At 52.5% G+C, this 15,456-nt stretch overlaps 1 protein-coding gene across 1 annotated transcript in view; it reads right to left on the minus strand.

Annotated features, from left to right (window-relative positions):
* Positions 1-2,099: 2,099 nt before the first annotated feature.
* The window catches only part of LOC119958395 (probable cation-transporting ATPase 13A3), a 35,891-nt gene continuing 22,534 nt past the window's right edge, over positions 2,100-15,456 (minus strand). Inside the window, exons 13-19 of the mRNA XM_038786899.1 lie at positions 14,730-14,802; positions 13,495-13,672; positions 11,195-11,385; positions 8,835-8,923; positions 7,953-8,033; positions 5,163-5,252; positions 2,100-3,095 (exon numbers count right to left, since the gene is read on the minus strand). Of these exons, the coding sequence (XP_038642827.1) occupies positions 2,880-3,095; positions 5,163-5,252; positions 7,953-8,033; positions 8,835-8,923; positions 11,195-11,385; positions 13,495-13,672; positions 14,730-14,802 (918 nt within the window). The 3' untranslated portion in view covers positions 2,100-2,879. The remainder of the gene's footprint in view (positions 3,096-5,162; positions 5,253-7,952; positions 8,034-8,834; positions 8,924-11,194; positions 11,386-13,494; positions 13,673-14,729; positions 14,803-15,456) is intronic.

Consider the following 15,456-nt stretch of genomic DNA (forward strand, 5'->3'; position numbering starts at 1 on the left):
TTGCTTGACAAAAATCTATCCATCTCCCATTTAAATATAAATGATCTAACATCAATTGTGGGAGAGCTCTCAACCTCTACCACCCTTTTGAGTTAAGAACTTCTTCCTAACATCTCTCCTGAACGGTCTGGCCCTGAGTTTTAGATTGTGCCACCTAGTTTCAACCAGTGGAAATCATTTACCTATCCTGTCTTTGCCTGTTAATATTGTGAAGGCTTTGATCAGATTACCCGTTAAACCTTCTAGATTCTAGAGAAATCAGGCTTAATTTGTCTCATCGCTCCCTCATAACTTAACCCCTGTAGTTCAGGTCTCATTCTTGTAAATCTCCGTTGCACTCCCTCAGAGGCCAAAATACCCTTCCTCAGGTGTGGAGCCCAGATCACAGCGACTCCAAAAGTCGGGCCTAACCAGGGTTTTGTAAAGTTGCAGCCTAACCTCGGCGTCCTGGTACTCCAGCCCTCGAGATAGGCTAGCATTCCATGAGCCTTCTTGCTTATTTCCTGCCCTTGTCCACGGTATCTGACTGACCCGAACCCTCAGGTTCCTTCGGACATCCACTGAATTCATACCATGCAGAAAGTACCCCGGTCGATCCTTTCCTGGTCCAAAATGGATGCCACCACAGTCGTTTCCATCGAGATCCATTCACCTAGTGGCCACGTGCACGAACTGCGGGAGGACAGGAGCAGGCCACTCTGCCCCTTGAAGCCTGGGCTAGCCCACAGTACATGGATAGGACGGCAAATTCAATATATTTACTTTTATTGTGAATTTATATTAATTAAAATACTCCATAGCAAAGCCTCTTCAATATATTTTTCTGTCCTGAACCTCAAATAGAATGTGCTGGCTTTCAATGGCTCGAACTGGGAGACGACGAGGGGCACGTCCCTCAGAGCGATGCCAATGCAGAGTTTATAATTTAAAAAGCACCCACCCCAACGCTGACGTTCCCACCACCCCCAACAAACACAGTCCTTGGGGACATTTAGTTGATTGCAGTTCTGCGGCTGGATGGCTCTCTCTCATGAGGACGGAACAGTACTCCGACCCCGACACTCACTCCCCACCCCCCCAGCTCACATCTATTTCTCAAATTGTTGCTTTGGATATAGCCCACCCACTCCCCCCCTCCGGTAGCTGTTCAATCGCAGCAGACTGCCGCCGGGGCACACACTCGCGAAGGCTCCACCCTCGTCCCGGATGCCTCCCTCGTCTCAAGTCCTCCGGTTAACTGCTTGCCAAGAGATCGCGCTCTGGGGCCGTCTGCCGTTTCCAGAGATTATTTTACTTTCTCCTCCCACTTGGGGGGTGGGAATGAGAAGGGGAGGGGGGGGGGGGGGGGGGGGAAAAGAGAGCTACCACTCATCACCACGTGGCTGTTAGCGGATGCCACGATTCGCTGTTGACCGGTACGGTACCAGGGAGCGCGTTTGGATCAGCTGCGAACCGAGCGCGGATCGGCGACGGACCTTCGGGGCTGGTGTGCACTCGGGGTACACTGGGGGGGGGGGGGGGGGGGGGGGGGGGGGGGGGGGGGGGGGGGCTAACAAGCAGAACGTTTACTTTAAAATTCCAGCATCCTCACGCACCCCGATTGCCGATCCACGCAACACGCTCGAAACCCGCCGACTGAGAGGAAAAGCGTGCCTCCATTTCAGGGGGAAGCTGGATATCGAAGCCCGTGGCGGGTGAGTGAGGGGTTTTTGGGGGGGGGGGGTGGGGGTGTCTCTGACCCCGAGCGTAGGACCCACCTGCAGAGTCTGAACTCTCCGGCAGCACAAAATACGCTCCTTCTAATTGCAATCGACTGTCGACAGAAAATGGATCCCAACAGACACCAATGAAATCAAAATGGCTTATTGCCACGAGTAGGCTTCAAATGAAGTTACTGTGAAAAGCCCCTAGTCGCCACATTCCGGCTCCTGTTCGGGGAGGCTGGTACGGGAATTGAACCCGCGCTGCTGGTCTGCCTTGGTCTGCTTTCAAAGCCAGCGATTTAGCCCAATGTGCTAAACCAGCCCCAGTTGGAAAACGTGGGTGGGGAGGGAAGAGATTCCGCCCCTGGGGGGGGGGGGGGGGGGGGGGAGAGGGAGAGAGAGAGGATAGCAGGGGAGAGGAAGGAGGGAAAAGATGCAGAGGTTTGACAAGGAGGAGAGGTTGGGAGGGGGGTGGTGGGAGCTGGTGAGTTGAGAGCGTGAAAGGCAGAGGAGGACTGCGTTTCCCTTCGAAGGAGGTTTATCGGGCCTTGTTAGGGCCCCGGTAGTTGGAACCCGCCCGCCCGGGAGTTGGGGTAAAACGGGGGGAAGCGAACACTGGTGATGAGGCGGTAACCCATGGGGGTGAAGTCCTGGCCCCTGCCCCGACTGTACTACTCGAAACTCGGAAATAAAATGATTGTCGTTCCTCTCGGGAATTGTAGTCTGTGTGTGTGCTTAAGATTATTTCCCCCCTTCCTCGACAACGGAAAAGGAGCAAATAAAAAACGGAAATATAAATTTGGTTGGTTCAACGACCTTTTCGTCGTCTGGTAGTTTTTTTTGGGAGAATCACCCTAGGGGGAAGAGGGATGATTTTGGGTGGTGGGGGGGGAGGGGTGTGGATAATCGTTCAATGGTGACACTTTTGTCACTCAACGAACCCCCGCTTCCTCCAACAACCGAGCAAACAGCATGATGCATTCAGTACGTGCCACACCACCGTCGGCCATTTGCTGCCATAAATGTCAACTGTCTCGCTGGATGCCGAGGGTCTGCACCTCTTCCGTGCCTCTCCAGATACCGCCCTCATTGAATGCCCCCCCCCCCCCCCCTCCACCTCTTCGCCCCACCCCGGCGGCGCCGGCCAACCCAGATCTTCGTGCTCCGGGCGGCTAGTCATAACCGCGTGGCGGTGTGGCCGGGGCTCCAGCCCTGCTGCCCGCCGCTCTCCGCGGAGAGGACCTTGGCCTGGGTGCTGGTCTTGGGTTTGGGCGGCCAGTCCGGATCCACCAGCAGCTCCTGGGCCAGCCGCTTGTACTTCGCCTTGGGGTGCCGGCGTCCCTGATTCCACAGCCGCCTCGTGCAGATCAGCGCCGGAGGGCCCGAGTCCAGCTAAACAGAGAGGGAGACAAGACATGATTCACGCAAGATTGTGAAGGAACAACCGCACAATGGCCACGAGCATATTTAAGGGAAGGATGTATGTGCATCGGAGGCGGGAGAGCGAAGGTTCGCTAGATTTCCTCGGCCTAAACTTATAAGAATGTAATTAACCTATATAAAATAAGTTGTTCTCAATTGCAAACATGAAGCAACACCCAACAGCTACAGTAATCTATGTATATAACACTTAATCAACCCCCCTTAGCTGTTCCAATTCAATAACAAAATCCAATAAACCAAAACCCCTTTCGGTCCCTGGGATGAAGGGGTTGTCCTAGTGACGAGAGGCTGAGTAAATTGAGTATTTATTCTCTTGGGAGTTGAGAAGGGGCTGTTTAGCACAGGGCTAAATCGCTGGCTTTTAAAGCAGACCAAGGCAGGCCAGCAGCATGGTTTGATTCCTGTACCAGCCTCCCGGAACAGGCGCCGGAATGTGGCGACTAGGGGCTTTTCACAGTAACTTCATTTGAAGCCTACTTGTGACAATAAGCCATTTTCATTTCATTTCAAGTATGTCCCTTTCAGAAAGGTTTGGTCTCACATGACCTGTAGCACGGCTTCAGTGATGTCATTTGTGGCTGGAGCTGGGATGTGGCTGTCAGGCGATGTTGGGGGGGGGGGGGGTTTAATGTTTTGGGTTTCAATTTGTTGCTCTGGACCCGATAAGAAAGAAGCACACTGGGTGGAGTGAACTGCCTCGGTAACTCTAAAGATAGAGCTGCCTTCCGGAAGGAGTTTTGAATCTGCTGGTTGAAAACTGGACCAGAATCTCAGGGAAAGGATCAGCCCCAATCAAGTGAGATTACAGTGTGCTGGGCCACCCCCTTGAAAGGGGTTTTGGTTTATTGGATTTTGTTATTGAATTGGAACAGCTAAGGGGGGATTCAGAATTATAAATGTTCTCAGTAGTGAATGTAAACCTAATGCGCTTCTGTTAAAAGGTGTTTCTTTTGTCTTCTGGATGTTGTTTGGGAAGTTAATAAGGATTACTTAGTGTTGTATTCTTTGGGGGTTGTATTTGAATTGATGGTTGCTAAGATGTTCACTGTAGGTTTTAAAAAGGTTAAGTTGAGTTCATAGAATAAACATTGTTTTGCTTTAAAAAACACTTTTCCATTTCTGCTGTGCCACCCCTGTAGAGTGGGCCGTGTGCGCCCCATACCACAATCCATTAAAAGGTGTGGGTCAGGTGAACTCCATGATACACTTTGGGGCTCTCTCCACCCTGGCCCAGAACAGCCCAGCAATGGGCCGAAGGGCCTCTCTCTCCCTCTCGGTCTCCGTGACTGATGGCGGTAGGAAGAATGTGGGGTACGCGCCGGAGGTCAGAATTGGAGGGGCCCAGAAATCTCGGGAGGGTTGAAGGAGGGACTGTGGCCTCCTCTGGCCAGGCCCCGTGCTGCCCCTTCCTAAATGCCCTGGAACCCAGTGGGGCTCCCACGGCTACTTCAGAGGAGTGGTTGAGAGTCGACCACATTGCCCGGGGGGGGGGGGGGGGGGGGGGGGGTTGGAGTCACGCGTTGGACAGACCGGGGGTAAGGACGGCAGATTTCCGTCAACCGGATGGGGGTTTTTTTTTTTTACAAACCACAGATGATAGTCACGGCGGTCGCCATTCCCGAAAACCCGGTTTCTAATTCCGGGATTTCATGAACGGAATTTAAATTCCGCCAGCTGCCGCGGTGGGATTTGAACCCGCGTCCCGCGGAACGTTAGCCCGGGGCCTCTGGATTGTCGGATGGAGACGTCCTCTCAGCAATCGGACGGCCTGTCACCGTAGGGCTCGCCCATGGGGGAGGTGACGAAACGCAGGACCATGTGGCAAAGAGAGAGAGAGAGAGAGAGAGGAGAGGGGCCATTCGGCCCATCACATGAGCGTTATCTAAATGGGTTCTGCCCCTGGCAGGAAATAAATGTCCCGGCGTTAACACACGCCTCGAGTCGAATCGCGGCCAGGCTCAACCTTCGCCCCGCCCCAGCCCTCCACAGGAAGGCTCCGGCTGGTCACCATCGTACCTGTGGGTAGATATTAGGGGCAGGGTGCTCGTCGCGTCGTCCAGCGAAGAGATTTCTCAGCCACCGGAAGCTGGAGTCACACAAGAAATTCTGCACCGAGAAACAGAAAACATAACTTTTAAATAAGAAGAGTCTCGACTCTCTGCTTGGGCACAGACACACGGGATCGTGGCCCGAACAGAGAGTGGCTGAAAGAGGGGCAAACATGGCAGCTCACCATGGCTGAATATGGAGTTCATGGGCAGGACAGAGAGGGGGAGGGTGTAGCGTTGTTGGTTAAAGAATCTGTGAGGAGTGAATGAGGCATCAATTGATGGGTGAAGCCGAGGAATATAGGAAGGGGCAGCCACACCACAGCCAGGGCGTACTATAGACCCCCCCCCCAAATGTATACATCTCTGGTTAGGCCACCGCTGGGGTTTCGTGCACCGTTCTGGTCACCGCATTACAGGAAGGACATAGCAGCTCTGGAGAGAGCGAGTGCAGGGGAGATTTACAAGAACCTTGCCCAGAGGCTTGAAAATTGCAGCTACGGGGAGAGACTGGATAGACTGCGGTTGCCTTTCCCGAGAACAGAGGAGGCCGAGGGGGTGGCCTAATTTGGATGTACAAAGAGGGCAAACAGGGAAGATGTGTCCCCTGTCTGAGGGGTCAGTGACCTTGGAGCCATAGTTTTCAGGTGATTTTGGTAGAAAGATTAGAGGCGAGGAAACACATTTTTCAACCGGGGGTGGTGGCCGTCTGGGATTGGTTGCCTGAATCTCTGGTCGAGGCTTAAAGAAAGCACCCGGACCTGAGGTGCCGTCACCTGCGAGACTATGGTGCTGGAAAGTGGGATTAAAATGAGCGGCTGGTTTATTCTTTTGGGTCGACACGGACATGATGGACTCAAATGTCCTCCACCTATTGCGGTTTGGTTGGAGAAACGTTTAAGTAGACTCTGTTTGCTGCTAGACCCCCTCCCCTCACCCCATCAGTGTCAACGCTCACTCCATTTAAAAAGAAAACGTGCTAATTCTTGATATATTCCACAGAGATAGCCCACCGCTAGCAATCTGCACCGTCCTATGCAGATATACACATAAGCTGGGTATAATCTATAATATTTGAGCCAATGCCTTAGGCCACAAGGCCAACAGGGGGGCGCCGTGCATGTGGAATCGCCAAGAGTCGTGCTATGGTCAATTTTGGCGGCATGGTGGCACAGTGGTTAGCACTGCTGCCACACAGCGCCAGGGTCCCGGGTTCGATTCCCGGCTTGGGTCACTGTCTGCGCGGAGTCTGCACGTTCGCCCCCCCCCCCGTGTCTGCGTGGGTTTCCTCCGGGTGCTCCGGTTTCCTCCCACAGCCCAAACACGTGCAGGTTAGGGTGGACTGGCCGTGCTAATATTGCCCAGAAAGCTAAGCGGGGTGACGGGGATAGGTAGGGTGCTCTATCGGAGCAAGGGCTGGTGCAGACTCGATGGGCCGAATGGCCTCCTTCTGCACTGTCGGGAGTCTATGACCACACTTTAGGAAGGCTGTCCAGGCCTTGGAGAGGGTGCAGCGGAAGCGGAGTTAATAGTAACTAATTTAATAGAGGGAGAATCACGGCGGCACCAGAACAATTTTCCGGAACCTTCTCTGCTGCCCTGGAACCACGGTCCTGGGTTTTTCACCTCTCCATTGCCTTTCTCGAGGGGGTGGGCGTCCTGCAGAGAGATCCTTGGGACGAGCCAGTGGTCCGTCCCCCCACCCCCCCCTCCGCCATCCGATTCTGAGCCCCGCCCTTTGGAGAGGACTGAGTGACAGTGCAGAGGCGATTGACTGGGAACCCGGGCCTCCAGGCGCGGACTGGGGGACGCGAGGGTTGCTTTCTCCAGAGCAGGAAGGTTTAACAGGCAGCTTTCTCGAGGAAGCTAACAATCACCAAGGGTTTGGACAGAGGCAAGGGGCCGAGACTCTTTCCGGTGGCTGAAGGGTCAGTATTCGGAGGAAACGGATTTACGGCAACTGTCGGGGAAAATGACTGGAGGCGAATGTTTAAAATTTACACAGCGAGTTGCGAGAATGGGAAATTCAGAAACCGCGGGGAGAAGCAGATTCAACAACAACTTTCTAAAGGGAATTAGATATTTTATAAAGGGATAAAGAATTTCAGCATTCGATGCCAAATTGAAATTCACTCCCTCCACCACCGACGCACAGTGGCAGCCGTGTGTACCGTCTACAAGATGCCCCGCAGCAACTCACCAAGGCTCCTTAGGCAGCACCTTCCAAACCCACGGCCTCTACCATCTAGAAGGACAAGGGCAGCAGATACCTGGGAACCCCACCCACCTGGAGGTTCCCCTCCCAGTCACTCCCCACCCCGACTGGGAAATATATCGGCCGTTCCTTCACTGTCGCTGGGTCAAAATCCTGGAGCTCCTTCCCTAACAGCACGGTGGGTCTACCTACCACACGGACTGCCGCGGCTCAAGGTGGCGGCTCACCCACCACCTTCTCAAGGGGCAATTAGGGATGGGCGACAAATACTGGGCCCGGCCAGCGACAACCCACATCCCGTCAATGAACGAAGAAAAAAAGTTCAACCTGAGCTGTTCGAGAAGGCTCCCAATGGCGAAAACCCCTTCCATTCCCACAGGGTGATTGAATTCCAACCCCCCCCCCCGAACCCCACCGTCCCCCCCCCCCCCCCCCCCCCTGCCAAAAGGCCGGCAGGAACACGGCTACGTCCCTCCTTCTTGTGGTTCTCCCAGCTCCGAGGACACCAGATTGCCGAGAGAGCGTCAGGTTCTGCACACTCACCTCCACCAGGATAGAAAGGGACACGTTGGCCAGGGTTAAAAGCAACATCTTATTTCGCCAATCCGGGGGAACACAGACCAGCTGGGAAGGAAGGAAGCAAAGAGAGAGAGCGGCTGATCATCAGGTCCATCGCATGAATCACTTATGGTTATTTTTTTTAAAAATACAATTAAATCTTCCTCCTTCCCGCCCAGAGATGCCTCTCACTTCACTCCTCTCTCCCCCACTGAAGCCAGGGTACAATTACACAGCAGCCGACAGGCTCCCCAGCCACCGGTCTTGCCAGGCTAATCGACTGCAGGGGCGTCTCACTTTTGATCCACACAGTGGTGTGAGTGTCACACTGGGCGATGACCTGAAGTGGGGTTCGTTCCCCCCCCCCCCCCCGCCCTTAGTTTGAGCACACTGCACAGGGAAGGGAACACCTCGCCATGTTTGAGAAAAGGGAGGGAGGACAGCGAGGCGAGGAGGGAAGGGGAAGCAGTCGCTCTTCAAGAGCTTTCCGATGGATGGGGGAGGGAAATACCTCGAGGGAGGGATGGTATTGGATTGAAGAAATGGCCTTTTTGGTGGTGGGGGCTGGGAACAATCACCTTCAGCGGCTTAGTGCCTGTGAGGGATTGAGACCTTGAAATGGCTTCGCCGTGTTCCTCCACCCTCCCCCTTTCTACCAGCCCTGAATACCTGTGGGCAGAAGCAGAAGACGCCTCTTCCCAGCCAGACCCAAACTTCACCAACAGACCAGGTAGAAAGTGAGCCCTGCAGGGAGGGTCCTCACTGGGACCTGGATTTGAATGAATCCCCAGGAGCTGTGAATGGCGCTGGGCCCAATAAACACGGGTTGAATACCAATCCCGCTCTGAGGTGAAACCTTCAACGTACCTGAAAGAAGTCATCAATAACTTTGATCGGGTACATCATAATCAGAATGATGAAGCCGTACAGGATCAGGATACAAGCCATAAATAAATCTGAAAGAGAGAGAGAAAGAGGTCAGAGTGTGAACATGTTCCAGTCTGTAACTCACTCCCAAGTATCTGTTATTCTCTATAAATAAACCACCCTGAACCCCTCGATTAGATTCCAGTCTGTAACTCACTCCCGGGTATCTGTTATTCTATATATAAACCACCCCGAACCCCTCGATTAGATTCCAGTCTGTAACTCACTCCCGGGTATCTGTTATTCTATATATAAACCATCCCGAATCCCTCGATTAGATTCCAGTCTGTAACTCACTCCCGGGTATCTGTTATTCTATATATAAACCACTCCGATCCCCTCGATTAGATTCCAGTCTGTAACTCACTCCCGGGTATCTGTTATTCTATATATAAACCACCCCGAACCCCTCGATTAGATTCCAGTCTGTAACTCACTCCCGGGTATCTGTTATTCTATATATAAACCATCCCGAATCCCTCGATTAGATTCCAGTCTGTAACTCACTCCCGGGTATCTGTTATTCTATATATAAACCACTCCGATCCCCTCGATTAGATTCCAGTCTGTAACTCACTCCCGGGTATCTGTTATTCTATATATAAACCACTCCGATCCCCTCGATTAGATTCCAGTCTGTAACTCACTCCCGGGTATCTGTTATTCTATATATAATCCACCCCGAACCCCTCGATTAGATTCCAGTCTGTAATTCTCTCCCGGGAACCTGTTATTCTATATATAAACCACCCCGAACCCCTCGATTAGATTCCAGTCTGTAACTCACGCCCGGGTATCTGTTATTCTATATATAAACCACCCCAAACCCCTCAATTAGATTCCAGTCTGTAACTCTCTCCCGGGAACCTGTTATTCTATATATAAACCACCCCGAACCCCTCGATTGGATTCCAGTCTGTAACTCACTCCCGGGTATCTGTTATTCTATATATAAACCACCCTGAACCCCTCGATTAGATTCCAGTCTGTAACTCACTCCCAGGTATGTTATTCTATATATAAACCACTCCGAACCCCTCGATTAGATTCCAGTCGGTAACTCACTCCCGGCTATCTGTTATTCTATATATAAACCACCCTGAACCCCTCGATTAGATTCCAGTCTGTAACTCACTCCCAGGTATGTTATTCTATATATAAACCACTCCGAACCCCTCGATTAGATTTCAGTCTGTAACTCCCTCCCGGGTATCTGTTATTCTATATATAAACCACCCCGAACCCCTCGATTAGATTCCAGTCGGTAACTCACTCCCGGCTATCTGTTATTCTATATATAAACCACCACGAACCACTCGATTTTATTCCAGTCAGTAACTCACTCCCGGGTATCTGTTATTCTATATATAAACCATCCCGAACCCCTCGTTTAGATTCCAGTCTGTAACTCACTCCCGGGTATCTGTTATTCTATATATAAACCACCCTGAAACCCTCGATTAGATTCCAGTCTGTAACTCACTCCCGGGAATCTGTTATTCTATATATAAACCACCGCGAACCACTCAAATTTATTCCAGTCTGTAACTCACTCCCGGGTATCTGTTATTCTATATATAAACCACCCCGAGCCCCTCGATTAGATTCCAGACTGTAACTCACTCCTGGGTATCTGTGATTCTATATATAAACCACCCTGAACCCCTCGATTAGATTCCAGTCTGTAACTCACTCCCGGGTATCTGTTATTCTATATATAATCCACCCCGAACCCCTCGATTAGATTCCAGTCTGTAACTCACACCCGGATATCTCTTATTCTATATATAAACCACTCCGAACCCCTCGATTAGATTCCAGTCCGTAACTCACTCCTGGGTATCTGTTATTCTATATAAACCACCCCGAACCCCTCGATTAGATTCCAGTCTGTAACTCACTCCCGGGTATCTGTTATTCTATATATAAACCACCCCGAACCCCTCGATTGGATTCCAGTCTGTAACTCACTCCCGGGTATCTGTTATTCTATATATAAACCACCCCGAACCCCTCGATTAGATTCCAGTCTGTAATTCTGCAAATTGTGGGAAGAATGTTGGCTGGGGAACCGGGAGAAAGAACGTCCCTCTTCTCTTGGGAGTTATCCTGTGACATCTTCTGGAGCCACCCAACTGGACAACAGACACACAACTGGTCTTAGGTTGATCTCAGATTAGGATAAGCGGTCGGCACAACATCGTGGGCTGAAGGGCCTGTACTGTTCTACATTCCATGGTCCGCGCTATGATGCAAGAGCTCGCGAGCGATGGAAACCACCACCCAGACGCTGGACTCACAGTTTCTGTAGACAGGCTGCCGAAAGGGCCTTCCCTTAGAGTACACAAAAGCAACTGCCAGATACTGGCAACAGGAGACAAAAAAAAGTGTTGTATTTTCATAATTCGAGATATTGTGCTCATCCACTTCGGACCCGGGGTGAAGTGAAATGCTGGCGTTTGTCGGCTCGTCCCGGCTCCCGTTACAAACACTGAGGGAAGAAGACAAGTCACTTCCTGTTAAATGAAGTCCGCACCACCGTGGATTTTACTTCAAAACATTATCACTTATCAAAGTCAGGAACAATGGTTATTTCGCCCATCCACAGGCAGCACTCCGAATTCCTTGCAAACACTCCCAGGACAGGTACAGCACGGGGTTAGATACAGAGTAAAGCTCCCTCTACACTGTCCCCATCAAACACTCCCAGGACAGGTACAGGTTAGATACAGAGTAAAGCTCCCTCTATACTGTCCCCATCAAACACTCCCAGGACAGGTACAGCACGGGGTTAGATACAGAGTAAAGCTCCCTCTATACTGTCCCCATCAAACACTCCCAGGGCAGGTACAGCACGGGGTTAGATACAGAGTAAAGCTCCCTCTACACTGTCCCCATCAAACACTCCCAGGACAGGTACAACACGGGGTTAGATACAGAGTAAAGCTCCCTCTACACTGTCCCCATCAAACACTCCCAGGACAGGTACAGCACGGGGTTAGATACAGAGTAAAGCTCCCTCTACACTGTCCCCATCAAACACTCCCAGAACAGGTACAGCACGGGGTTAGATACAGAGTAAAGCTCCCTCTACACTGTCCTCATCAAACACTCCCAGAACAGGTACAGCACGGGGTTAGATACAGAGTAAAGCTCCCTCCACACTGTCCCCATCAAACACTCCCAGGGCAGGTACAGCACGGGGTTAGATACAGAGTAAAGCTCCCTCTGCACTGTCCCCATCAAACACTCCCAGGGCAGGTACAGCACGGGGTTAGATACAGAGTAAAGCTCCCTCTACACTGTCCCCATCAAACACTCCCAGGGCAGGTACAGCACGGGGTTAGATACAGAGTAAAGCTCCCTCTACACTGTCCCCATCAAACACTCCCAGGACAGGTACAGCACAGGGTTAGATACAGAGTAAAGCTCCTTCCGTAATGTCTGATTACTGTGTCTCAGGACCAATCTCAAAAAGGGACTAGATTGCTATTTTGTAATATATGGGGGGCTGGTTTAGCTCCCTTGGCTGGACAATGGGGAAAGTAGCCACCTGGGACTTGGCGACTTTACTTACAGGGAAATAAAGAAAACACGGAAATGAAAATAGGAAAACTTCTGCAAATATGAAATGAAATGAAAATGGCTTATTGTCACGAGTAGGCTTCAAATGAAGCGACTGTGAAAAGCCCCTAGTCGCCACATTCTGGCGCCTGATCGGGGAGGCTGGTATGGGAATACACAGCATCACCTGCAAGGCAAGAGATTAATTCCCGTACCAGCCTCCCCGAACAGGCGCCGGAATGTGGCGACTAGGGGCTTTTCACAGTAACTTCATTGAAGCCTGCTCGTGATAATAAGCCATTTTCATTTTTCATTTCAATTAAGCGATCAGGAGTGAGCCAGAGATAGCCGGTGTATTTTCTGTCAGAGTCTGTGTTGACAGTCCTCGGCAGGGTTTCATGGCTGCTAGCCATTCCTCCAACACCTCGCCCCCTCGCTCTCTCCACTCCCAGGTGTCTCGCACGTCAGTTTTAATAACCTCGGCAGCCGATCTGCCCGAGGTTCATCGCCGATTGAGCCAAACCCGATCCTCCCCTCTCCCAGCTTTGATAAAGAATCACCCGGCCTCCGAAACGTCAGCTTCTTCTCTTGCCGCAGCTGCTGCCCAAGACCTATTGAGATTGGACAACCTTTTCTGTTTTTGGTTCCTATGCCAGCATCGGCAGTAATTTGCTTTTGTCCCTCCTGTACCACACTGGCACACTGGGAGCAGGAACGCCCACTTTTCCACAGGTTTCCTGGCAAAACATCCCAGAATGCATCACCAGGCGAATTACCCTGACGCTGTGCCGGACACGGCGGCCATCTTTTCCACACAGCACACCCCGAAATCCCCCAAACCCACGACCTCTACCACCTGGCAGGACAAGGGCAGCAGATGGGTGGGAACATCACCCGCCGAGCCACACACCGATTTGACCTGGAAATAAATCGGCCGCTCCCTCACCCCTCACAAACTGCTCGTTGCCTTCCCGAGGACAGCAAATGCTGGCCCTGAAATTATTTCTGTTCGATGGCTGCGGCAGCCGACTCTTACTTTGAGGAGGGGGTCCACGTCCCGTACCAGGGCTGTTCCTTAACCAGCAGGAAGGCCGTGACCTGAAAGGTCAGCGTGAGGAGGATCTGCATGAACACAGACAGCAACATCGACACTGAGATCAGGCCGGACGGTGGCCTCCGTGGGACAAGCTCCTTCCACGATGAGTTCAGGCTCACTGCAAGGCAAGGAAGGCAGTTCCAACCAGCGGCATTAATCTCCCAGCTTCGCCCAATTACCCCAACAACTTCCATAGCTGACAGAGTTGGCGACCGCCCCCCCCCCCACCGAGTGGGACTTGGGAAACAGGAACGGGCCCGGGGAGTTGAGGATGGAAATTCACCCGTCCCGTTTCGGATGTGACCGGAGTGCCGAGGGACGCGTCGGAAACGCTCAGCGGGCGTGGCAGCAAACAGGGAGAGAGAGTAAACGAGTTAGCGCTTCAGGATCCGCGAGCGGAGTCACGCTGGACTCGAAACGCCGACTCCCCGCAGTCGTCGCCGGGCTGGGCTGGGTTTGTCCGGCACTTTGCTAACTTTTCAGGTCGGCGGCCTGGATGGAGTTTGAGCGGTAAACGGGTTCAAAACAATTACGGAGACAAAGGGGGAGCGATGGGCCAAAAAGGAGAGTGGGAAGACGGGAGTAAACAAATGACAAGAAGGAGACGGTGATGGCAAACAATGGGCCTAGAGGAGGTGGGAAAAGAACGGCAACGGCAGAATCAATACCAACAGCTGCTGTGCGCGGCTCTGGTCCGAAACTAGGTTGAATTTGGAGTCTGGGGAGCTGTCAGGTGCCACATCGTTAGATAACGAGCTGTCCCTCAAGCCATCTTGGATTACAGGCTCCACGGGCACCGGGCTCCCTCCTGATGCCTCACTCCGATTGTTCGTCATGGGACAGCAGATCGGGAGCTCAGTCGGGGATCAGGATCCTCTGCACGGCGCACCTCACCGGGCACCCATTCATCAGCCGTACCCATGGCTCTGGGCGCGGCAGCTGAAGAATATTAGTGCCGGAGTGGGCTGCAGGGGAGCGCTCCACCAGGGGGAGGTGGGTGGCAGAGTGGCATTGCTGGAGGATTAAGGGAGAGTGAGCCAAGGCAGATACCAGCGTGGCCTCGAGATGACAGATTAACCGGGATCTGGACGATTGGCGACACTGGGTACCGAAACGGCCACTATTCCGGAAAACACCGCCCGATACAGCCCGAAGCAACCCGGCCTGTTACTCACTCGTGAAGGCGATGGACATGATGATTGCCAAGTCAATGAACAAATACTGAACATCGCCCAGATTACTCAGCACCTGCAAACGAAGCAATTCACAAGCTCACATCGCAAAGCAGAGAGCGACAAAATTCACCCGAGGCGCAAGTTAGAACATAGAACAGTACAGCACAGAACAGGCCCTTCGGCCCTCGATGTTGTGCCGAGCAATGATCACCCTACTTAAACCACGTAACCCGTATACCTGTAACCCAACAATCCCCCCATTAACCTTACACTACGGGCAATTTAGCGTGGCCAATCCACCTAACCCGCACATCTTTGGACTGTGGGAGGAAACCGGAGCACCCGGAGGAAACCCACGCACACAGGGGGAGGACGTGCAGACTCAGCACAGACAGTGACCCAGCCGGGAATCGAACCTGGGACCCTGGAGCTGTGAAGCATTGATGCTAACCACCATGCTACCGTGAGGCCCCTTAAGTTGTATCTTCAAATTCCCAGGCCGCTCCCATCTGTCCCAATTCCTTTCATCCCATTGTCACCCTCCCGTGACCCGTCCCAGACTTTCTCCCCAGTGTATCTGCCATGTTCCCACCCCCACCCCCCACCCCCCCCTCATGCCGTGCCAACTCCCATCCCCCCCCGCGTCCCCTCCCACACCATCCCTCTTCTCCCACTGTGTCCCCCCTCCCACAATGTTCCCCCCCCCCCACACCGTGCTCCCTCCCAG

The sequence above is a fragment of the Scyliorhinus canicula genome, chromosome 29 (genome assembly GCF_902713615.1).
Source record: "Scyliorhinus canicula chromosome 29, sScyCan1.1, whole genome shotgun sequence".
Taxonomy (NCBI): Eukaryota; Metazoa; Chordata; class Chondrichthyes; order Carcharhiniformes; family Scyliorhinidae; genus Scyliorhinus; species Scyliorhinus canicula.